Source organism: Cetorhinus maximus, chromosome 9, assembly GCF_964194155.1.
Source record: "Cetorhinus maximus chromosome 9, sCetMax3.hap1.1, whole genome shotgun sequence".
NCBI classification, from domain to species: Eukaryota; Metazoa; Chordata; class Chondrichthyes; order Lamniformes; family Cetorhinidae; genus Cetorhinus; species Cetorhinus maximus.
This window is the reverse complement of record NC_135887.1, coordinates 31,005,800-31,030,155: the sequence shown is the minus strand read 5'-3', so window position 1 is coordinate 31,030,155 and position 24,356 is coordinate 31,005,800. Positions and strand designations below refer to the sequence as shown.

The 24,356-nt window shown below is 42.5% G+C and overlaps 1 protein-coding gene across 4 annotated transcripts in view; it reads right to left on the bottom strand.

The window, feature by feature from the left end:
- hip1 (huntingtin interacting protein 1) overlaps positions 1–24,356 on the bottom strand; it is a 299,671-nt gene that overhangs the window by 219,265 nt on the left and 56,050 nt on the right. The window contains exon 1 of one of the 4 annotated variants that reach the window (XM_078548459.1): positions 6,237–6,581. The exons of 2 other annotated variants lie outside the window; for them this stretch is intronic. In XM_078548459.1, the coding sequence (XP_078404585.1) occupies positions 6,237–6,254 (18 nt within the window). In that variant the 5' untranslated portion in view covers positions 6,255–6,581. Of the gene's footprint in view, positions 1–6,236; positions 6,582–24,356 lie in introns of those variants that run through there. One more of the 4 variants, XM_078548463.1, reaches the window with a different exon arrangement.

Sequence of the window (24,356 nt, the reverse complement as noted above, 5' to 3'; positions counted from 1 at the left end):
AGTGTATCCAACTCAAAATTACAGACACTTATATTGCTACAAAACTCAATCCGCAAAGATGTACAAATCAGTCTGCAATCTTCAGTTCAGACTTTATAATGGGTGAGACTTCTGGTATAATCAAGCAGAGGAGTGAGGGCGAGAAATCTAAATACAAGTTTTCAGAGAGAGCTCTAACCAGGGATGGCTACACTGAAGAAGCCAGCTATTCACGTGTTGAATTGGGAATCAACAACTGTAGGATTGTTGGAGGAGGTTTAAAGGAATAACCTAAGATAAAGGTAAAATACTATAAAAGCAAAAAACTCAGATCTGCTGAGTTTTTCCAGCATTTTCAGTTTTTGTTAAAGGAATAACCTTGCTGGAATTAAGTGAAAGGCCCATGAAATCTCAACCTTTATTTGAATCTTCAAAGCAGTACTCAGGCCAAATGTTTAATCTTCCAAATTTTGGTAAAAATACCTGATTTGACTTCTGCAGGGGTAAGTCAAATGGGTGCAGAAGGGAATTTGAGTTAGGAAATTCAGTTTAGAAAATAAGTAACTGTGTTCATTGTACTTTTAATGCCTTTAACATAATTGACCATTTAAGAAAGAGTGTGCTTATGAATATTCACGTTCTTTGATTTTTCTTTAGAAAAATTCTTTTAATTTAAGCCATGAACGTTGTGATTTCATTCTTTTAGTAAATGCATGGATTTTCGGATTCTAAAAAACAGTTTCTGGTCTCTACTGAGATCATAATTTATCATCACATCCAGTACTCATAACAGTTCCCACACCTCACTTTGAAGTGCCGGTGCCAAAATTGGGCTGCCACCCACAAAAACACAGTTATTTGCTTTATACAATTTGCTATTTTATGGCGTGGGGTGTAAGTGAAACATAAACACCAGCATTGATTAGATGGGTTGAATGGTCTGTTTTTTTCTGCTGTAATTTCCATGCAATAAAGGGTTTTTCTAAAACTTAACACAATGTATTACGCTGCTACGCTATGACTATGTCCCTTGAAACAACCAAATATGATTCCTATGTAAACAAACTTGGGGCGCAATTTGCCTGTTGTTTGGACAGGGAATTTTGCAAATAAAAAAGAGCCTTGCATTTATATGCGCTTTTCAAGACCACGGAAGGTCTCAAAACACTTAGCAGCCAATCAAGTACTTTTTCATAAGGAGTCACTGCTGCAATGTAGGAAACATCACAACCAATCCGCACAAAGCAGGCCCACACAAACAGCAATGTGATAATGACCAGGTTATCTGTTTTTTGTGATGTTGACTGGGAGATAACTATTGCCCCTCCTCCTGCCCCCTGCCACCGCTCTTCTTCGAAATGATGCCACAGGATCTTTTACATCCACTAGGAAGGCAGATAGGTCTTCAGTTTAACGTCTCATTCAAAAGGCAGTGCCTTCAACAGCGCAGCACTCCCTCAGAACTGCACTGGAATGTCAGCCTTGCTTTTTATGCTGAAGTCCTGGTGTGGGACTTAACCCAAAATCCCGTGACTGAGTGGCATAAGTGCTACCAACTAAGCCACGGTTGACAAATCATGAAGCATTGGTCAGAAACACGACATTAAACGAGTGCCATTTTTCCCCTCTTATTTTAAATTGTTTTGCTTCTGTAATGAAAGTGTGACATACGCCTGTGCGTTCACATTCTTAAAAAAAAAATGAGACACACTGGTAAAAGTTCCAAAATGAAACCACACAGACTTGTTGGAGCTACAACACCAAAGCAACTCCCCTCTTTCTCCTTGCTAAGCCTCAGCACATGGGGAACCATTTTTCAAGTTTTTGGGCAAAGGGGCAGTAACAGCAGCACCCAGCTGATAAAGGAAGCTCAACAGCATGCTTCAGTTTTTTAAAAATTATTCATGGCTCTCAGTCACGCCAGCAACTTAATTATAGCTTCAGTCACCAATCTACACAGGAGAGACAGGGAACAATGTACAATGGATTCAATGGAGACACAGAGCTCAAACTCAAAAGCAGCTCACATATAAACAAGAAAAGCACCCTTGCCGATTAGACTTACGAAATGAGCACTGCAGCAGGGACATGATCGCTAATGATTTGCATTTATGTAGCACATTTAACATTTATTTATCCCTTAATCAACATCAGAAAAAAGATTACTTGGTCATTATCACACATTGCTGTTATGGGAGTTGGCTGTGTGTAAATTAGCTACTGTGTTGCCCACATTACAACAGTGACCACTTCAAAAAGTACTTCATTTTTCGTAAAGTGCTTTGGGACACCCACTGGTTATGAAAAGCGCTATAGAAATGCAACCTTTTTTAACGTAGTAGAACCACTTCATAGGAACATTATCACACAAAATTGATATTAAACCACACGAGATATGAGGGCAGGCAACCAAAAGTTCGGTCAAAAAGGTAGTTAAGGCACAAGAGGAAAGAGAGGCAAAGAGAAGATGGGTTAATGGAGGGAGTTCCAGAGCTTAGGCCCAGGTAGCTCAAGGCACAGCCACTAAAAATGAAGCAATGAAAAACCGAGGATGCACAAGAGGCCAGAATTGGAAAACGACAGAGATCCTGAAGAATTGTAGTGCCGTAGGTGATTATAGAGAAATGGAGGGACAAGGCCATGGAGGGATTTGAAAACAAGGGCGAGAATTTGTTTGACAGACCAGGACTAAACTAAGTAGACAAGCATGGGGTAATGGGCGAATGAGACTTAGTGCAAATTAGGATACAAGCAGCAGAGTTTACAGAGGTTGCAAGGTGTGCTTTCCCCTCCGATTCTCCCTAGAGATGCTGACAATTCTACAGCACAGGACACTATCTAAAACTTCAACTTGGGCCATTCTTCACATGGGACAAGACACTGTCAGCAGCCTATTTTACCATAAGCAGAGCCATACCAGAAATCCAGCTGATTCTCAGTTCAATCACTACAAAGTAGAGCAGCAAAATCAAATTCTAGCTTTTGCCTTTTCACATAAGGTCTTCATTGGATTTGACGCTCAACAACAAGACGCTGTGTAGAACAAGGACAACTCTGGATACATCCATGGAATGGGCACACACTGGGACAAATCCACAAGTGCACGGGTATTCAGATCTACAAGATGTTTTTCAGCTTTGTTGAGCAATGAGTTTGGACAACCCCCACCCACTTCTTGGTGGACATTGATTTAGGAACTAGTCAATTATAGAACGGAAAAATATAACTTTTTTTTTAAATGCCCAGTTCTTTAGGCGTCAATGAAATATTGAGAAAAAATTATCGGCAAATAACAAACGTTGATAAATATCACTAGAACTTCAGTAAGATGGTCTTGGTGGATGAGTGAAATTCCCACACGTATTTCTGGATGTTATTCACAATTAAAATGGACAACTACAGAGCTCATTTGAACAAATTCAAATAGTGTCTGGAGAGAACATTTTGAACTATTGAAATAGTAACCTTATGACTGATATTGACGTGACGAAAAGCACCACAGATAAAGCATATCATGATGAGATAGGGCTGGATAAGTTTAATATTACCTATACAAATGCTTGCATTTCTATTGCACTTTTGAGACACCAAATACCCCACTAAAGACTGCATGAGTCAGTGAGCAGAGAAGAATTAGGAGGTGACCAAAAGCAAGGATAAAGAGTGGGATTTAGAGGAGGCAAGTGCAAGGTCAAGTAAGCAAATTGGCAGTGGCACGACAGCTTTGCACTGAATCCTTACCCAGGTTCAGCCATTCTGTGGAGCTGGCTTAAAAGCTGCATGATTAGTATATCACACTACAATCTTCTACTTCTAGAATAAGTAAAACTGAAAATAATCAGTAATCTAGATGAGCGATCTGAACTCCAAAAAAGCCTCTGCTTAGGACCAAAGGACAACAAATACACTGGAACATTGCAGTGCTTGGTTTTTACCAACAGATGGCATTCTAGTCTCAAAACTCACTGGCGACACCTTGTGGTCCTGCAGTGTTACAACACAGAATACTCACCCAAGGGAGAATTTTCAACTTCGTTCTGCTGGTAAAAGTTATGCTTGATAGTCCTATCTATCAAACATTTAGATATATAATCTTTAGACCAGCTAAACTAATGGTCATAAAATTGTGCCCACCTCCCGCCCAATTTCTTCACATATGGCTCCAAGTCATGAACCTCCTCAATAGTGACAAGCTGGAAAAAACTACCCCTCAACTTGGCTCAGTTGGTAACACGCATGTCTCCAAGTGAGAGAGCTGTGGTTTCAAGCTACCTATCAAGATCTGAGCACACAGCCTGGGCTGACATTTCATTGCAATATTGAGGGAGAACTGGATTTATGGCTGTACCATCTTTTGGTTAAGACATCAAAAGCCACAACTGCCTGTTCAAATAAATGTTGAAAGATTCCATGGTACTATTCAAAGAACATGGTGTTCTCCAGGGATCTTGATCATTTCATCCCTCAAACGCCACCAAAACACATAACTGGTTATTCATCGCGCTGCATTTGTTTGCTTTTCCTGTGTGTAAAATGGCTGCCAAAGTTGAGCACACATCAGTAATTGTGCAATGTAATTCAATCTTATGAAGTGTATGGGACTAACATTTTAGAATTGTGACAAGGTGCCATACAAAGTCAAATTCTCTCTTTAGCGGTCCTCACGTATCTAGTCACAAAACTCAGCATAGCCATGGCCCAAACAACAGAAGATCAAACTAAATGTAGCTTAGTGCTATGGAAAGAAAGGAAGCATCTTTTCTAGAAAGTGAAAGGACAATGATGAGCAACGGTAAAGAGGACCTCCTCGTGAACCTGCTCCTGGGCCTGGCCAGGTTGGCCATTAACAGGTCCAGGCAGCAGGCGATCGAGGAGGGAGTCCCGCCCGATTGTTTGTCCCTCTTCCGCGGCTACGTTCGCGGCTGGGTGTCCCTGGAAAGGGAGCACACGGTGTCTGCCGGCACTATCGAGGCCTTCCGTGCCCGGTGGGCACCGCGGGGACTGGGGTGTTTTGTTGACCCCTTTAATCACATTTTGGTTTAATGTTTGTAAGTTTCCTTTAAACTTTGTCCTTGGTTTTACAGCTGACCTGACTTAGGGGCTGTGCCTGATTTAACCCTTATTGTGTTAATTTAGTTTATTGTTTTAACTCTGAAAGAAGTTAAACCAACTTGCCTACTATCAAAGCACAAGGCATATGGAAAGATGAATAGATATAACGTTTGATTAATTGTACATTTCTAGTGTGGTCTTTAATCTGAGTTAGCACAAAAACTACTCGGTTTTCAACAGGAAGCACACCCCACTCCTCTATTTGGTCATTTAACAGGATGCACATTCAACCAAGGGCTTAAGTTACTCAATGAGCCACACTGCATCAAGAATTAATCTTGTACCATTACATGATACTGAATAACTTTTGCCCTTCCTGAATAAAGCCACCCTGACATTCTATCAATGCCATTATCAATATCCATCGATCCAAATTTCCCAAACGTGTAGGGCTTCCAAATAGAAAAGTTTCTTTTTAAAATGTCAATTTCTGCTAAAAGAAATCCCAAGATAAACTTTAGCCTGAATGTAGAGGCATCAGCAGCATTTGTATGCAGAAGGGGGTGCGAATGTAGCAGATGGGGGAGGGAGGGTCAGGAGGAAGTGCTCCACACAATATGCTCAGACTGCGTGGGTTGTTCATGCTAAACAGGGCTCTCCCCAGCTGCCAGCAGCAGCTCACTAGGCTATTCAGTGATCGAAGCCAGTGAACATTATGCAACTGAATACAAACACCATCACATGCCGCACTGAGAAGTGAACTGCTTTCACTCGTTGATTTTACCGAATAAGTACTGTGATAATACCAGATCTGTCCAACCATTAGTTTCCCAATTGTTTAGGGCTTTTTTTTAAAACAAAGAAAAAAGGCTTGCATTTGAACATGTGCAAAACACCAGCATACACATTTACAAAAAAAATCTTAAATTAGACATGCTACCTCTACACATCCATCCTCATCGACCCAATCAACAGTGCTGACAGAAGCTCCGACAATGGAGTGCTTTTTTCTACAGCTGCCTTTGTAACACTTGTACAGAGAACTGCAGGGAAGCTAGTCAGCTCCACACAACAAAAGCTACAACACTTCATATCATTAAGGGTTAATATTACTGGCCCCAGGTATTTCTCACTGTTTAAAAGACTCCCATCCAGGATTCTATAGCTTCTGGTCCTCCAGCCTTCCATCAGTTACACACACTTACCGTTTTTCCAATATCCATTGTTGAGAGAGAGAGAGAGAGAGAGAGAGAGAGAGTGTGTATGCAGAGTTGTATCCGGAGACACTTCAGCAGCTACAATCTTATGGTCCTCACACAATCTTTCATCGATAGCTTGTGGTGCCTTCCACCTAACCTGCGTCTGGGAAGAACATGACTTGCTCTTTCCAATTAAGTCCAAGTCCAACTGAAAGGGAGCTCGTTTATCCCACCTCTTCCCTCCCAACAGCACAAACAGAGCCCTTTTCCTCCCGCTTTCTGCGAAGTCTGGAAGTCGTTACGATCAGGACTGAGAGGCTGCTCGCAAAGATGCCATCTCCAGCTGAGAGCTTCCGGATAGGGGGAGGAGGAAGGAGACTGGGGAGGGGAGGAGATAAGGTGGGGGTGGGGGGGAGAATCTGACAGCTGACATCCTCATTCACAGGAAACACTCGCCTCTGATTGTGTTTTTTTAACCATACGTCACTGTACTGACGAGAAGCTCCTGGGGTTTCACAGCAGGAGAGGCTGTGCTGCTCAGATCATAGTTAAATACATATTTTTAAGTGTGTGCTATTTAAAAAATTATTTCAAATAAAGGCAATTGTGAGGGAGGGGAAGGAGGGAGAGGCATTCAACAAGCTGTTGGGCTCAGCAACAAAACTCAGGAGATTAACCCTGTTTAACAAAAGAGCAGATTTCACCCATTGTTACCAACCTTTGCCATTGGAAGAAAATCTCCTCCAATTCGAGACCTGACTGATCAGCATGTATTTAGCTGCTGTCTTTAATTCCAAATGATTTTCAAACATAGCGCCTCATCCAGCATCTAGTGGCAGACCACCTAATCCCTTCTCCCCCACCTGTGGCATTGTTCGCTATCAGTTGACAGTATAGCTGGAGCATTACAACACTTAAAAGCAATCATGGAAATTTCAGTACTCGTGGAAGCCAGTTCATCATGCCCCTTTAAATGTTGCTCCAATCAAAGCCACCTTTCTCAAATACCATTCCCTGCTCTCTCTCTCTATATCCCATTTTTTTTACTGCACAGGGTGTGGCCACTGGCTAGGACAACATTTATTGCCCATCCCTAATTATTCCATGTGGTGCAGGTACACCCCTAGTGCTGTTAGGAAGGGAGTTCCAGGGTTTTGATCCAGCAACAGTGAAGGAACGACTATATAGTTCCAAGTCAGGATGGTGAGTGGCTTGGAGGGGAACTTGCAGGCAGTGATGTTCCCATGCATCTCCTACATTGTCCTCCTAGATGCTAGAGACCGCAGGTTTGGAAGGTGCTGTTGAAGGAGGCTTGGTGAGGTGTTGCAGTACATCTTGTAGTTGGTACACACTGCTGCCACTGTGCATTGGTAGCGGAGGGAGTGAATGTTTAAGGTGGTGAATGGGGTGCCAATCAAGCAGGCCACTTTGTCCTAGATGGTGTTGAGCTTCTTGAGTGTTGTTGGAGCTGCATTCATCCAGGCAAATGGAGAGTATACCATCACACTCCTGAATTGTGCCTTGTATATAGTGTAAAGGCTTCGGGGAGTCAGGAGGTGAGTTACTCACCTCAGGATACCCAGCCTCTAACTCGCTCTTGTAGCCACAGTATTTATATGGCTGTTCCAGTTCAGTTTCTGGTCAATGGTAACCTCCAGGATGTTGATAGTGGGTGACTCAGCAATGGTAATGCCATTGAATGTCAAGGAGAGATGGCCAGGTTCTCTTTTATTGAAGGTGGTCAGTGTCTGGCACTTGTGAAGCACAAATATTACTCGCCACTTATCAGCCCAAGCCAGAAATGTTGTCTGGGTCCTGCTGCACATGGGCATGGGCATGAACTGCTTCAGTATGTGAGGAGTCCCAGTGGTGAACACTGCACAATAATCAGCAAACATTGGCACTTCTGACCTTATGATGGAGCAGCTGAAGATGGTTGGGCAGAGGACACTACTCTGAGGAAGTCCTGCAGCGACACCCTGGGACTGAGATGGCTGATCTCCAACAACCACCACCACCTTCCTTTGGGCTAGGTATGAGTCCAACCAGCTGAGAGCTTTCCCCCCCGCCGATTTCCATCGACTTCAATTTTTCCAGGGCTCCTTGATGCCACACTCAGTCAAAGACAGTCACTCTCACCTCACCTCTGGAGTTCAGCTCTTTTGTCCATGTTTGAGCCAAGGCTGTAATGACATCAGGAGCTGAATGGCCATGGCGGAACCTAAACAGAGCGTCAGTGAGCAGGCTTTGCTGATCAAGTGCTGCTTGTTAGCACTGCCAAAGGCCCCTTCCATCAATTTGCTGATAATCAAATGTAGATTGGTGGGGTGGTAATTAGCTGGGTTGGATTTGTCCTACCTTTTTGTGGACAGGACATACATGGGTAATTTTCCACATTGCCAGGTAGATGCCAGTGTTGTAACAGTACTGGAACAGCTTGGCGAGGGACATGGTTAGCTCAGGAGCACAAGTTTTCAGTACTATTGCTGGAATATTGTCAGGGGCCTTGCAGCATCCAGTGCTTTCAGAAGTTATATATCACATCACATGGAGTAAATCGAATTGGCTGAAAACTGGCATTTGTGATACTGGGGGCCTCAGGAGGAGGCCAAGATGGATCATCCACTTGGCCCTTGGTTGAAAACGCTTCAGCCTTACCTTTTGCACTGATTTTCTGGGTTCCCCCATCATTGAGGATGGAGATAAATGCGGAGCCACCTCCTCCAGTTAGCTGTTTATTAATCATCCACCATTCATGACCGGATGTCTCTAGGTAGGTCAGCGGAAATACAGTGGCAGACTTAAGGAGATATTTAACAACTCTCAGCAAAGATTTACTGAGAAAGCAAGAATCTTTGAGAAGGATGCATCATCCGTGGCTGAATAAGGGAGCTAAGGGTAGTATCAATTTGAGAGAAACACTATACAAATCTGCAAAGATTAGTGGTAGGTCAGAAGAGATTGCTTGTTCTTAAAATTTGACCAAAGAATGACTAAAAAAATAATGAGGGTGAAAGCAGAGTATGGAGAGAAAGCTAGCCAGGAATATAAAAATGGATAGTAAGATTTTCTACAAGTATTTCAATAGGAAATGAGTAACAAAAGCTAGTGTTGGTCCTCTAGAGACAGAGTCTGGGGAATTGATAATGGAAATCAGAGAAACGGCTGAGGTGTTAAACAGGTATGTGTGTCTGTCTTCGCTGTGGAAGAGTTAGAAAACTTCCCAAAGATACTTGAAAATAGAGGTGAACAGGAGGGAACAACTTCAAACAATCACCATCACTACGTAAAAAGGTGCTGGGAAAACTATTAGACCTAAAGGCTGACAATCCCCAGGACCAGGTGGCCTGCATCCCAGCATCTTAAAAGAAGCGGCAGCAGAGATAGTAGATGCATTGGTTATAATCTTCCAAAATTCCTTAGATTCTGGAAGGCTACCAGTGGATTGGAAAATAGCTAATCTTGCACTTTTATTCAAGAAAGGAAGAAGATTGAAAGTTGGAAACAACAGCCAGTTAGCCTAGCCTATGTCACAGGGAAACTGCTGGAGTCCATATTTGAGAAGTTTATAGCAGGATACTTAAAAAATCACAATTTGATCAGGCAGAGTCAACATGGATTTGTAAAAGGGAAAATGTGTTTATTAGAGCTTTTTTGAGAAGGTAACAAGCAAGGTGGATATTTAGATTTCCAGAAGGGATTTGATAAGGTGCCATATTGAAGGTTACAACACAAGATGGTGTAAGGGGTAACATATTAGCATAGATAAAGGATTGCTTAACTAACAGGTAGCAAAAAGTAGGGATAAATAGGTCTTTTTTGGTTTGTCAAGCTGTGACAAGTGGAATGCCACAGGGATCAGTCCTGGGGCCTCAACTATTTACAATCTACATCAATGAACTGAATGTACGGTAGGTAAATTTTCTGATGACACCAAGATAGGTAGGAAAGTAAGTTGTCAAGAGGAGGTAGGAGAATCTGCAAAGTGATATAGACAGGTTAAGTGAGTGGGCAAAAAATTGGCAGCCGGAGTATAATTTAGCAAAATGTGAACTTGCCCACTTTGGCAGGGACAGAGAAGCAGTATACTATTTAAATGGCGAGAGATTGCACAACTTGGTGGTACAAAGGGATCTGGGTGTCCTTGTACATGAATCACAAAAAGCTAGTATGCAGGTACAGCATGTGATTAGGAAGGCAAATGGAATGTTGTAGGTTATTGCAAGGGGAATGGAATATAAAAGCAGGGATGTTTTACTGCAGCTGTACAGGGCCTTGGTGAGAGCACATTTGGAATACTGTATACAGCTTTGATCTCCTTAGTTGAAAAAGATACAATTGCGTTAGAAGCAATTCAGAGAAGGTTCACTTCACTCAACCCTGGGGTGAGGAGCTTACCTTATGAGGAGTGGTTGATCAGATGGGGCCTTTACCCCTTGGAGTTTAGAAGAATGAGAGGTGACCTTACTGAAACAAACAAGGTCCTGAGGGGATTTGATTGGGTAGATACCAGGAGGATATTTCCACTTCTGGGAGAGACTGGAACCAGAATAAGGAGGTCTACCATTTAAGATAGAGCTGAGGAGAATCTTTTTCTCTGAGGGTTGTTCATATGTGGGATTCTCTTTCCCAGAAAGCAGTCGAAGATGGGTCATTGAATTTACTCAAGGCAGAGTTAGACAGATTTTTGATAGGCAAGGAAGGTAAATGGTATAGGGTGGGCAGATGGCAAAGTGGAGTTGAGACCACAACCAGATCAGCAATGATGTTATTGAATGGCAGGGCAGGCTCAAAGGGCTAAATGGCCTACTCCTGGTCCTAAGTCCTATGTTCTTGTGTGTCAGGACTGCAGAGCTTCGATCTGATCGATTGGTTGTGGGATCACTTAGTTCATGCTGCTTCTGCTGTTTTGCATGCAAGTAGCCTTTTTTGTAGCCTTACCAGGTTGACACCTCATTTTTAAGTGTGCCTGGTGCTGCTCCTGGCATGCCCTCTTGCATTCTTCATTGAACCAGGGTTGATCCCCTGGCTTAATGGTAATGCTAGAGTGGGGAATATGCAAGGCCATGAGGTTACAGATTGTAGTTTTGCTGCTGATGGCCCACAGCACCTCATGGGTGCCCAGTTTTGAGCTGCTAGATCTGTTCATTTAGCACATTGGTAGTGCCACACAAAATGATGGAGGGTATCCTCAATGTGAAGGCAGGACTTGGTCTCCACAAGAACTGGGCAGTGGTCGCTCCTACTGATACGGATAAACAGATCTGCAACATGTAACTTTGAGAAGACGAAGTCAAGTAGATTTTTCCCTCATGTTGGTTCCCTCATCATGCAGACCCAGTCGAACAGCCTTTAGGGCTCGGCCAACTTAGTCAGTAGTGGTGCTATCAAGCCACTCTGTGATGGACATTGAATATACCCACCCAGAGTACCATTCTGTGCCCTTGCCACCCTCAGTGCTTCCTCCAAGTGGTGTTCAACATGGAGGAGTACTGATTCATCTGCAAGGGTGGGGGGGGGGAGAAAGCCAGTAGGTGGTAATCAGCAGGGGTTTCCTTGCCCGTGTTTGACTTCATGCGGTCCAGAGTCTATGTTGAGGACTCACAGGCTAACTCCCTCCCGACTGTATACCACTGTACTGCTACCTCTCATGGGTCTGTTCTGCTGATGTGACAGGGCATACCCAGAGATGGTCATTTCTGGGGCATTGTCTTTAAGCTTTGATTCCAGAAGAATGACAATGTTAAAAACTGTTGCTTGACGAGTCTGTGGAACAAGCTCTTCCAATTTTGGCACAAGCCCCGAGAGTGGACTTTGCAGTGTCAACAGAGCTGGGTGTGCAGTTTTCATTTCCGGTGCCTTGGTTGATCCAGTTTCATTCCTTATCGACTTTTCTGTTGCAGCTTTGATACAACTGAATGGTTTGCTAGGCCATTTCAGAGGGCGTTTAAGAGTCAACCACATTGCTGTAGGTCTGGAGTCACATGTAGGCCAGACCAGCTAAGGACAGCAATGTTTTATGGTCACCATTGCTGAGGCAAACTTTTAGTTTCAGATTTATTAATTTAATTTAAATTCCACCAGCTGCCATGGTGGGATTTGAACCCGTCCCCACAGCATTAGCCTGAGCATCTGGACTACTAGCCCAGTGACATTACCACTATACTACCACACTTCAACGTTTCTCTTTCTTTATTCCCCTTCAGTCGGGACTAACCCAACCTCATTTGCCACTTGCAAGAACACGTTCCATATTCTAACAATGAATTTTACAACCTTCCCCTTTATTTTCAGTATGAATGTTGCATTTATGCCCTCAGTTCCAAATTATCATTCAGGAGAATGAATCTTTCATTGGAAGAATAAACAGAGAACAATTTTATTCTTAACCAAATGGAAAAAGTCAAATACTGCAGATACTGGAAAAGCTCAGCAGGTCAGGCAGCATCTGTGGGTAGAATCTTCGCTAAAAATTTCTGGCTGATGAAATGTCAACTCTCTCTCCACAGATGCTGGCTGACCCACTGAACATTTCCAACATTTTCCGCTTTTATTCTTAATCTTGTTTCCTCTACTTGTTACCGACATAGATCATGTTGCACTCTGAGGTGCTGCCATACATTTAGTATTCACTGTATACATTTCTTGTGAGTCATACAGCCTGAGGGGTCTATACAATTTCCTGCCCCTCGGTGCACTATGGCTGAAGGGTCTTAGGCAGCGACCTTTCCCCATTGCGCCTTTGCGGTGGCTGGCCCAAGCCTTAGTGCATCCCTCCGCACATAGTCCTGGACGTTGGAATGTGCCAGTCTGCAACACTCAGTCGGGGACAATTCTTTGCACTGGAAGACCAACAAGTTTTGGGCAGACCAAAGAGCATCTTTCACCGAGTTGATGATTGATGATCCTCCAGCTGCAGTTGATGTTTGTCTCAGTGTGTGTCCCTGGGAACAACCCGTAGAGCACAGAGTCCTGTGTCACAGAACTGCTCGGGATGAACCCCGACAAAAACCACTGCATCTCTCTCCAGACTTTCTTTGCAAAGGCACATTTCACGAGGTGGTGAACATCAGTTTCATCCTAAACCTTATAATACATTGATCACTATCTCCTAAATGTTCCTTCACTGACACTTGATCTACTTGGCCCACCTCAATTCGAAGAACCAGGACGAGCAGTGGGAGTGGCTCCTTTTCTGTTGGACTGGACACATACTGCTGTTGAAAATTCTCCTGAACACACTCTAGGAACTCTTGCCCCTCTCTACCCTTAACACTACCAATATCCCAATCTATATTCAGGTAATTAATGTCCCCCCGCTTAACATCTATTAGGGTATTCTAAAGAAAAATTTGCATTTATATAGTCCATAACTATCTCAGGATGCTGAAGAACCTTACACCAATGAAGTACTTTTGAAGCATAGTCACTTTTGTAATGTCTAAAACGCAGCAGCCAATTTGCGCATAGCAAGTTTCCAGAAACAACCATCTGTTAATGACCAGGTAATCTGTTTTAGGGCTGTTGATTGAGGGATCAATATTGGCTAGGATATTGGGATAATGCCCTTGTTCTTCTTTGAAAATAGCATGGGATATGTTACATCTATGAGAGGGGAGTGTTTTACATTTCATCCAAATGACAGTGCCCTCCAACAGTGCAGCACTCCCGAAGTACAGCACTGGAGTGTCGGACTTGATTTTTATGCTCAAGTCCTGGAGTGGGACTTGAACCCACAACCTCTGATTTAAGGGTGAGAGTAAGGGTAACTGGCTGACACAGCACTGGCCTTGTCATCTACCCACTCCTAAAACTGCCTTCAGAGAAGCTCTATTTTCTCAGATGAAAACACTTTTATTCCTCTCAAGTCTTCATTCTAAATAAAGCCCAGGTGTGGAAGGTGGAGTTTGTGAAGTGAAAAGATACTCAAAAACAAAAATAGGGCTGGGTGATTCAAAGTCATCCATTGGGACAGAGCTAGAACCCTGGACATCCTGAAGTTGCTAGAAGGGTCAAAAGATAGAGAGTGACCAAGTACAACAGATAGAGCAGCTCAAGAGAAAACTAGTGGGATAGATTTGGTACTAGTCAATATAGTGATAGCTTGTTTAGCAGTGCAAGATTGCAAGCAGGTTAATGGAGCTAAGAAACAAGACAGCTGGAGATAGGGCGGGACAATTCCATAGTCGAATTCCAGAGATATGTAACTGAGCCTACAGTTTCTTCCAAAGGCTCAGTTCACTTGGGCAGTTGAGCAGCTGAGATCAGAACGCTGACTCGATACACACTGCTTGCTACTTTTAGCTAAGATAGAGATGGGGACAAAACAGTCAGTCAGTTAGAAGCAACAGATAAAGGAACTAAGCTATCACAGGTTCCTACTCCTGACGACTATGTGGCAACCAATTGTAGGTGTGTAGGGACATGGTGTGATAATTCCCAGCACCAGTAAACTCCTGATTTTCCTACTGGCTTGCATGATTCAGTGGTATGCCATCAGAGAGAGAGAAAAAAAAAAATCACACCTTTATAGTGGCCCCAGAAGCAAGATAGCCTGGAAGAAGCTGGCACTCAGAACAACGCCCAAGAAAGACACCAACCCCTGCAAGAGGGCGGAAAGATCCCTATTCCCCGATAGATCTGCAACATCTGCTGAAGCTCTGTCCGATGGAGGTCAAATGGGCCTTGTCAGTTACATCTGTCGCAGCTAAATAACTCACCGATGCTCGAAGGCCTTGGCTATGTGAGGCTTGGCTAAAAGAAATTGCCAAGCATCTATGGGACTGCACATCAACAGGAGTCCAAAGATTCAGAAGGGGTGGGGGAAAATGGGAGGATGAAAGCAATGAACAGGAACATAGGAACATAAGTCAATCAAATCCTACAGCCTATTCAATGTGATCATGGCTGATCTGCACGTCAACTTTATGCCACATGTCAATACCTCTACTTGACCAAAAAAACTGCCAGTCTTTGAAAGCTCCAATAGTACCCACATCCAGCCTTTGTTTGGGTGGGGGTGGGGTGGTGCAGGTGTTAAAGAAAGATTTACAGATTTCTAATACCCTTCTGTGTGAAAACGCATTTCCTAATTTTGCTCCTGAATGGGCAAGCTCTAATTTTAAGGTTACCATTAGCAATGGGACAAGTTTACAGCATTCCTATAACAAGAGGAGGTCAATAAAACAAGATATGATCGTAAATTAACACAGAATAGATTGTTTAGCTATTGCAATCTAGTCACTGTAGTTGATAACGCACCTGCCTCCTTTAAGTACCAGCAAAAGTAATGCTCAGGGGCTCTGCTGGCTACCTGCTCATCTCTGCACGATGATATCTTATTACATTTTACGTAGCTTTGAAAAAAATCATGGAGGAGAAATATCACCCTCCTGCAGATCGGAACTTCTTTTAAATAATTACATAGAATTTAGGGCACAGAAACAGGCTATTTGGGCCAAATTGCCTATGCAGTGTTAATGCTCCACATGAGCCTCCTTCCTCCCCTCTTCATTTAACTCAATCACCATAACTATTCCTTTCTCCTTCATGTGTTTCCCTTTAAAATGCATTCATGGGAAAACTCAGAAAAGCGGTGAGGAAAGAAGGAAGCAAAATAAAAAGTGCTGCAAACACACGTCAGTCAGTCAGTCAGCATCTGAAACACAAGTCACACACACACACAGACACTCTAAAGGGCAATTGACCGTAGCCAATCCACCTAACCCTTTGGATGGTGGGAGGATCCCAGAGCACCCGGAGGAAACCCACGCGGACATGGGGAGACCATGCAAACTCCACACAGGCACCCACGGTCAGGATTGAATCCGGGTCCCTGGTGCTGCAAGGCAGCAGCTCTAACCACTGCACCACCATTGCACAACTTCCATTTGTCAGAAATACATGCAGAAACAGAAACATAACTCAGCAAGAGCAATGCTGAAACACCCTCATACCACAAGGCTGATAGTTAAGCATGGATACCTGAACTACCACGGTCCCTCGCCAAAACTCACTCTCGTGTTTACTAAGTCTACACTATTCCTAATACTCATTCACTCAAGTATTCTGTAATGTGACAGATTGAAATTATGACCCTTAACGTTTTTCTTGACTTTGAGTGGCTCCATGGCTCAGTTAGTAAACAACATGCCCAGTATAAGACCAATCAAGAATGTCCCAAATTGAAACCCCAAATTAGCCTCAGTACCCTTCAACATGGGGAATTGCAAAATATATCAACACTGAACTCTTGACTCCCCTTCATAAACAGAAACTAACACTAAAAGGTCGAGCAAATAAGTAGTGCAATTGGTGCTAGCCCACAGGGTGGCCCAAAGTCAAAAATATTAAAAGTTACAGTTGCAGGTTCTGTTAGAAAAAAGGCAATTCTTGTTAATGGGCCATATGTTTTTTTAGTTTCTATTTCCCATCATACAAAATGCTCAGAGCTACAATTCCTACACTAGTTTAAGTTTCTCAAGTCGTTCAGTAAACTTATTTACAGAAAACTGTGATCAGATAAGAGCAACACTGGTAGAAGTGTTAAAAGAAGCACAACAGTGTTAAACGGCTGTGAACTCAGCAATATTTTGTGCGCATCCCCCTCCCCCTTCTGTCTCAAAACAGCTCCTACAACTTATCCCTTCATTTTTAAGATAGTCACGAATAAGTGACCAAGAAATTCAGGAGAAACTTCTTCACTCAGTGGTTAGAATGTGGATTTGAAATTACTGACCTGTTGCAGAAATTGGCCTAGTGCAGGATACAGAAAGTAGGGATAATGGGCAGGTAGCGCAATTATTCGGATGCATTTAGTGGTGTTCTGGCATGATGTGTTGAGACGTTAATTATTCACCATGTTTATTTACAACTTAGATGATGGCACAGGGGGCTACATATCCAAATTTGCCAATGACACAAAAGGTGAAGCAGCATTGCTAACAGTGTAGATGCAAACAAATTTAGAGATAGATTATGAGAATTAGCAAAACTGTAGCAAATGGATCTCAATATGAGCAACTGTGAAGTCATCTACTTTGAACCTAAAATCAACATATTTATATTGTGCCTTTAACGTAATAAAATATCTCAAAGTGCTTCACAAAGGGTTTATAAAGCAAAATATGACATGGAGCCTCATAAGGAGATATTAGGGCAGGTGACCAAAAGCTTGGTGAAAGGTGGGTTTTAAGGGAGTATTTTAAAGGAGGAAAGCAAGATAGAGAGCAGAGGGGTTTAAGGGAGGGAAGGATCTAAAAAGAATGGGACAGGGTACCTTCTAAGTTATGTAAGCTAATGGAATGCTGGCCTTTACATTTCGAAGACTAGGAGTCATGCTTCAGCTATACAAAGCCCTAGTTAGATCACACTTGGATTTACTGTGAACGGTTTTGGCCTTGGGGAAGGAGTGCTGCATTGGTTTACCAGAGTGATACCTGGACTCTAAATTACACAGGAGATGACACAAACTAGGATTGTATTCCTTGGAAATCCTGCTTGGTGATCAGGTCAAAGTTGTCAAGATATTGAGGGGAACAGATGGGGTAGATGGAGAGAGAATCTGTTCCCGTTGGTTAGGGAGTCTCAGACTAGGGTTATAGTCTAAAAATTAGAGCTAGGTCTTTCAGGAGTAAAATGAGGGAATACTTCTCCACACAAAGGTTGGTACAAATTTGGAACTCTTCTGCAAGTGGCAACTGATGCTAGAGCATTTGTTAATTTTCAAGCTGGCATTGCTAGTTCTCTGTTTTCCAAAAGGTATTAAGGGATATGGAGTAAAGAGGAGTATATGAAGTTAGGTCACAGATCAGCCTATTCTGAATGGCAGAATAGGTTTGAGGGGCTAAATGGCCTGCTTTTGTTCCTATGCCCCTAAATTGATACAATATGGAGTGGTTGAGGTGAATAGCATAGATACATTATGAGGAAACTCGCTATGTATGGAGAAAAAAGCAATCAATAGAGTGAGATGAAGTAAGGCTGGATTAGGCTTGGGTGGAGCATAAACACCAACAGACATATTGGGCCGAGAGACCTGTTTCTGTGCTGTACATTCTATATAATACTATGTAACTGATATGTAGTCCACCCCTTTCCCCAAGACAATGCTTTATTGTGATCATACATATAATACATCCCTGGATGTGCGGTATAATATGCCTGGTGTTGGTTCAACATGGAGCCAACTCCAAATTGCTGGTTTAATTTTCTCTCTTCCTCTTCTTCAGAAGCACATTAAGTACCAGATACACAAGACAAAGCGGGAGCCTTGGCTGATTTTGCCATTCCCTATCCAGGAGAAGATTGTATCACCTCAACAGCTACCTTGACTGACATCAGCAAACTGGGAAACTGAACCTGGGACCTCTGATCTATATGCTTAATGGTACACTAACTGGTAACTTCACGCAAATCTAAATGAGAATCTTCATTTAAATGTTTATGATAACTATGTGATGTGATGCAGCACTATTTCCTCGGGAATCATCTAGCATTCAAAGTGCAGAGTTTGGCAAGTTCACACCAAAGCGCTGCTTCTACGTCAACTCAAAGCTGAAGCCATCTCACATGGGACACAAAATGATAGTAGAATTGGCATCTAATGTTCCAGATGAACAAATCCTGTTCCCTTCATTATTTTAAATTAGGAACAGCAGTATGATTCAGTGTAAAATATAACTACTATTGTGCTGCTAAACTGTAGCTAAGTCTCCTGAATACTAAATATGCGTTCTTGCTGAGAAGCTAAATTGCAGGACATGGTACTTCGAATCTGAACCCAAGTGACATCTAATGGTATTCTGTGCAGCAATATAAAAGTGGACATATTTTAAAGTCTGACTGTTAGCGAATGTAGCTGAGCATTTCACTTCATAGTCTTGTTCCAAATTCCTTTTTCCCCTTCTAGGGATTAAAGTGTGGCTCATTAAGCTCTACATCAAACAGACACTCAATGACTGTAAGGTGCATTACATCAGGAAAGAACATCAGGTTTGTATCCTTATCTTCAAATCCTACTGCAAGCAGTTGGCTCAGAGGGGGCCTTCCCCCAACAATAATGTGGACTGGACCCTGTCCACATAGTTACTGTTCGGTAACAAGGGGACCATGGAGCATTGAGCCTAGCTTAGGTTATAGTAACCATCTAATTCTATTCCTGGATATATTTACGTTTATTTTTATACTGTAGTTTCATAGGCACAGTCTGTATCCAGTCCTAAAGCCATGAAACAAGGAATGCATTTTAACTCTTTTCTTCTCCGCCGATGCTGCCAGACCTGCTGAGTTTTTCCAGGTAATTCTGTTTTTGTTTTGGATTTCCAGCATCCGGAATAGTTTTTTGTTTTTATGCATTAGGAGTACCTTTCGGGGTTGGTGAGGGAACTCCATGGTGCTATATATATAGTTGCCTCATTGGAGAAATTGGGAGGGATTCCCCCAATGCCCCAACTACTCAAAACCTGAAAAGTAAAGAAAATAAAACCTAATGTTGTCTAGCTTGAAGAGAATATAGGGATACTTTTAAGCTTGTCTAACCTAAACCACACTTACACAAAGGCTAAGCATAATTGTCCAAACCTTGTTTAAGAGATTTTATGCAAGACGCAAGAAGCACAAACTTCAGCTGGGAAAGGACGACACTATGGTGACATGTCCAGCTGCTTTCTAGACCTCAAGGGTAGGAGACAAAAGATTCATCACCCATGCGCAAAGTGGCAACTGTTTTTTTCCCCAACTGATGTACACAGCGCACGGCTTTCCTCAGAGCTGGACAGCCAAGGCTTTCCTTGTCTGTGACAGGTGCCGAAAGATGGAACAAAAACTCAAAACATGACTCCACATCTTACTCGGCATTGCACTGGGTAAAAGATGGAAAATGTCAGAGACAGAGGCCCCCCAGCCCCAGTCAGAAGGACACTTGGACACAGTAACCCACACTGTAGTCAGGGATAAGTCAGGAGAAGGCCCTAATAATGCTAATAATTTTAAACATTTCACAACATTAAAGATACTTGTGCATAGTGGAAGTAAGAATTTGTATTACTGGCAGATTCCAGGAGGTCATATTCAGGACAAGATTAGAATCTGTGAAAAGACATTAATGCACTTATAATCTACAAAGACAGACATGGTTTTCTGGGCATCCAGCCAAGAAATCAGCAGATGATCAGCAGACTTATGAATACAATAGATTACTAGAGAAAAGAGGAGTTAGTAGGATACAAGGGGGAGGGGACAGTGAGCTAAATTGGCTAGACGGTTTGTGATGGATCAGATTAGCAGCAACAGGGTTCAATCCCAGCTCTAGTTGAGGTGGAATCGTTGCCCCACCCCACCCTAAGCAAACAAGATCGTGGCACATTCCCATGGTTAAGTGAATAATTGCCAAGGACCTGCCTTCAGGCAGAGAACTCAAGTTAAGTACAAGTCACAAGAAAGGCATTAAAGAGGCCAAGATGACGATGAGTTGGCATGTTACATATTCATTAAAAATAACCAGTTATCATCATGCTCAAGACATTAACGGAACTATAAATGGCAGAACACACAAAAGCTCAGTGGAACTTCATCTAACTTCAACCAGCATAAGCAGATTAGAATGCACACTTGCAACATTTCCTGATGAGTCCTTCCATGAATATGTCTCCACCAGCAGTTTCATGGACACTGCATGTAGTAGAATGTGTAACATAATTACAAAGCATTAAACCCAAGTCCCACTGCCTCCTAGTTTTGGGAATGCTTAAAGGGTACAGGTTAAACCTGTAAAAACCCAAAACATATTAAGCTTATAAAAAAAGGAGGCAAAAAACCCAAATGAGTCAAATCAGCCCAAACTGCCGCAGAGACACCCCTCCCTACCCCCACAGTACATCAGCAACCATGTGCACTTCAGACTCTCCCCAATTACCACACACAGCAATAACCTGCAACTTCCCAAAAGTGTTGGAGGTGTCAGCTGTGGCTCAGTTCATAGCACCCTCGTCTTTGAATCAGAGGGTTGTGGGCTCATGTCCCACTCCCGGAAACCAAGAACTGTGATTGTACTCGAAAGAGTTGCAATCTGTAACTGTTGATAACTCGAAAGAGTATCAACCCGAGGTGTCAGCTGTGGCTCAGTTCATAGCACCCTCGCCTTTGAATCAGAGGGTTGTGGGTTCATGTCCCACTCCTGGAAACCAAGAACTGTGATTGTACTCGAAAAGAGTTGCAATCTGTGATTGTTGGTAACTCAAAAGAGTTTCCCCAAAAGTGTTGGAGGTGTCAGCTGTGGCTCAGTTCATAGCACCCTCGCCTTTGAATCAGAGGGTTGTGGGTTCATGTCCCACTCCCGGAAACCAAGAACTGTGATTGTACTCGAAAGAGTTGCAATCTGTGATAACTCGAAAGAGTTTCCCAAAAGTGTTCTGAGGTGATACTGTGACCATAGTATAAGTTCTAATTTTCTAAAAGATACTACAGCTTCAACACCATCATACTATTGTCTTTTGAAAGCAGTGCCCTCCAGAAAGAAGAAGAACTATTCATGCATGGATCTGTAACAGCCCCTGCTGACCTTCCATCCTGAGTATCACTGATCCAGGAGTTCCAATGCCTTTCAAACACTCTCACTCAAGAAAATAAGTCTTTTCAGATTAGCACAAAGTTGGTTCACATGCAAGCCACAAAGTTCTTTCAAGGAAACCTTTTCAGATTGGATTTCTAACCATAAATCACTTCTTAATCGCCCTCTTGGCATCTTGCTGTCTGTCTGCCCAGAGCCACTAACAAAATCACAAGCCACATCTCACCTGACTAGAAACATAAGTATGAAAAGTTGTAAACTAAATGGCTGCAATCACCTTTATACCAATGTTGGAGCGCCTTGGCACTAACTAAATCAAGCCAAGGATGTCAAATTCATTCCCCAAAAATGTTGCTGTAGACTTGACAATTATACTTCGAGGAGTGGGACAGGGGCTACCAACATTAACAGTTCTATTTTTAAAATGTAAAATCTACCTTATGTTAATGGTGGTTGCTACAGAAGTAATTCCAGTCAAAGTAATCAACCCCCACCCACCCCAAAGTTTAGATTATCCCAAAGATGACAGATGCAGACCAGTGGAATTGTTCTGCTCACTGATCTCAGCCTGGGGCACAAGGACCATGCAACTGCTGAGGGACTGGTGATCCCGCTCCTGATTGCATCCAACTTAAAGTGCACGGGTGGGGACCAGAAGTTAGCTCCCTTGGTAATACCTCAAATGGAACAGTTTGCCACAGCTGAACCTTAGGAATGTCGAATGCTCACTTTGGTGGGGAGCTGGAGGAAATCTAAAAACAGCAGAACTGTAACTCACAAGAAGTCAATGTCACTCAAAGAGGGTAGAGGAGAAAATTTGGGCTGAGAAGGTAAGGTCATAATGTCACCTCCTCCAATTGTTCATCATTCCTCTAGGTTAGGAACTACTTTCTACTCCTTTCTGTTAGCCAGTCACCTCTGCTGGAAAGTATATGCATGGATATTGGGAAAGGATAGCACAAGCTTGGCTATGATATATCCCATTTTCAAAAAGTCTGTCATCGCATTCTAGAATGTCCACTTAGAACTACATACCAAACTTAGGCATCAAAAGACTGGAAAAGGAATTTAGATTTTAAAAAAAAAATCAAAATGCGACAAGGAAGGAAGGAAGGGAGGAAAGAAGGATCTACACTAGCAAAGATGATATCAAATTTACATAAGTCAGTCTATGCTGGCTTTTGTACTCTGCACAAACTTTCTCCCACCCTACTTCACCAAACTATCATATTCTATTCCTTTCTCCCTCATGTACTCCCCTTAAATGCAACTGTTTAAAATATTGACCACTGCTGGTAGTCCATTTTCCCACCAGACCCTGGCTATACAAAGCAGGTTAAATTGTCCTTGTGAATTGCAGGTTCTTGACATACTCGCTAAGCTTACAGATAACAGGTTTTGTTTAGGAACAAACCGTGAAAGAAAAACTAGACACTTGCAGATAATAAGACCTTACACATTCCAGAAGACAATAACATTCCTGTAAGACTCGGATGGGGGCCTATGTGTTAAATACAGAGATGCATACATGCACAGTTCCTTATTGAACTCCGGTGCTTTACATTTCTCATTTGCAAATTGTGAATAATGCTAGTTGGTATGGTAGGTTTAAAAAACCCTGTATGCGTTTAATAGCCACCATTCCAAAATGGTTTAGTGGTAGTATGGTTCCTCATTGTACTAAATATTGTAAATAGGATTAATGTTTTTCTGGGCTGACTTCAGAAAGGTATAATCCCCACATTGAAAGAAAACGTTTGCACCCAGGAATGACCATTAAACCATTGAGAGAGTTGGCAATTTTATTTTTAGGAAGGTGCCTGAGTAATATAGAGTGTCCTCCTTATAAAAATAAAGCCCCAGCAGGGTCTAAAGTCCATAGCCTAGAGACAGAGGTAACAATTAATGAAATGTTATAGAACAGTTGTATAAAAACATGTTATATTAGTCAACACATGAAAGTGTGTGGCATGGTGTGAGTGCAGGGTGCAGAGATAGGGAAAGCAGAAGTGAGAAAATGTTTAGTCATGGTGTACCGGCTGATCTTTTCCTGCTCATCACATTTCTACATTTGTACATATGTAGCAAGTTCCACATTCTCAACACTCCCTAAGGAAGTTTATGAGTGACGATCTGATATTGATAACCCTGCTTTTTGATTGCCCCACAAGTGGAGACACTTTCTGAGAGTACCCTAGCAAGTCCATCTCGAGCTTAAAAAAAATTGCCAACTCTCTCAATGGTTTAATGGTCACTCCTGGGTGCAAACGTTTCCTCTCGATGTGGGGATTATACCTTTCTGAAGTCAGCCCAGAAAATCATTGCACTAAATATTGTAAATAGGATTAAAGAGACACCACACGACCAATAAACCATTTTGGAATGGTAACTATTAAACGCAGACAGAGTTTTTAAAACCCACCATACCAACTGGCATTATTCGCAATTTGTGAATGAGAGATTTAAAGCACCGAAGTTCAGTGAGGACTGTGCGTATAAAGAAGTCCGCTAGGGTCAATGAACCCTCAGAAGAACATGGATAAAAAGAAAGCCCGAAG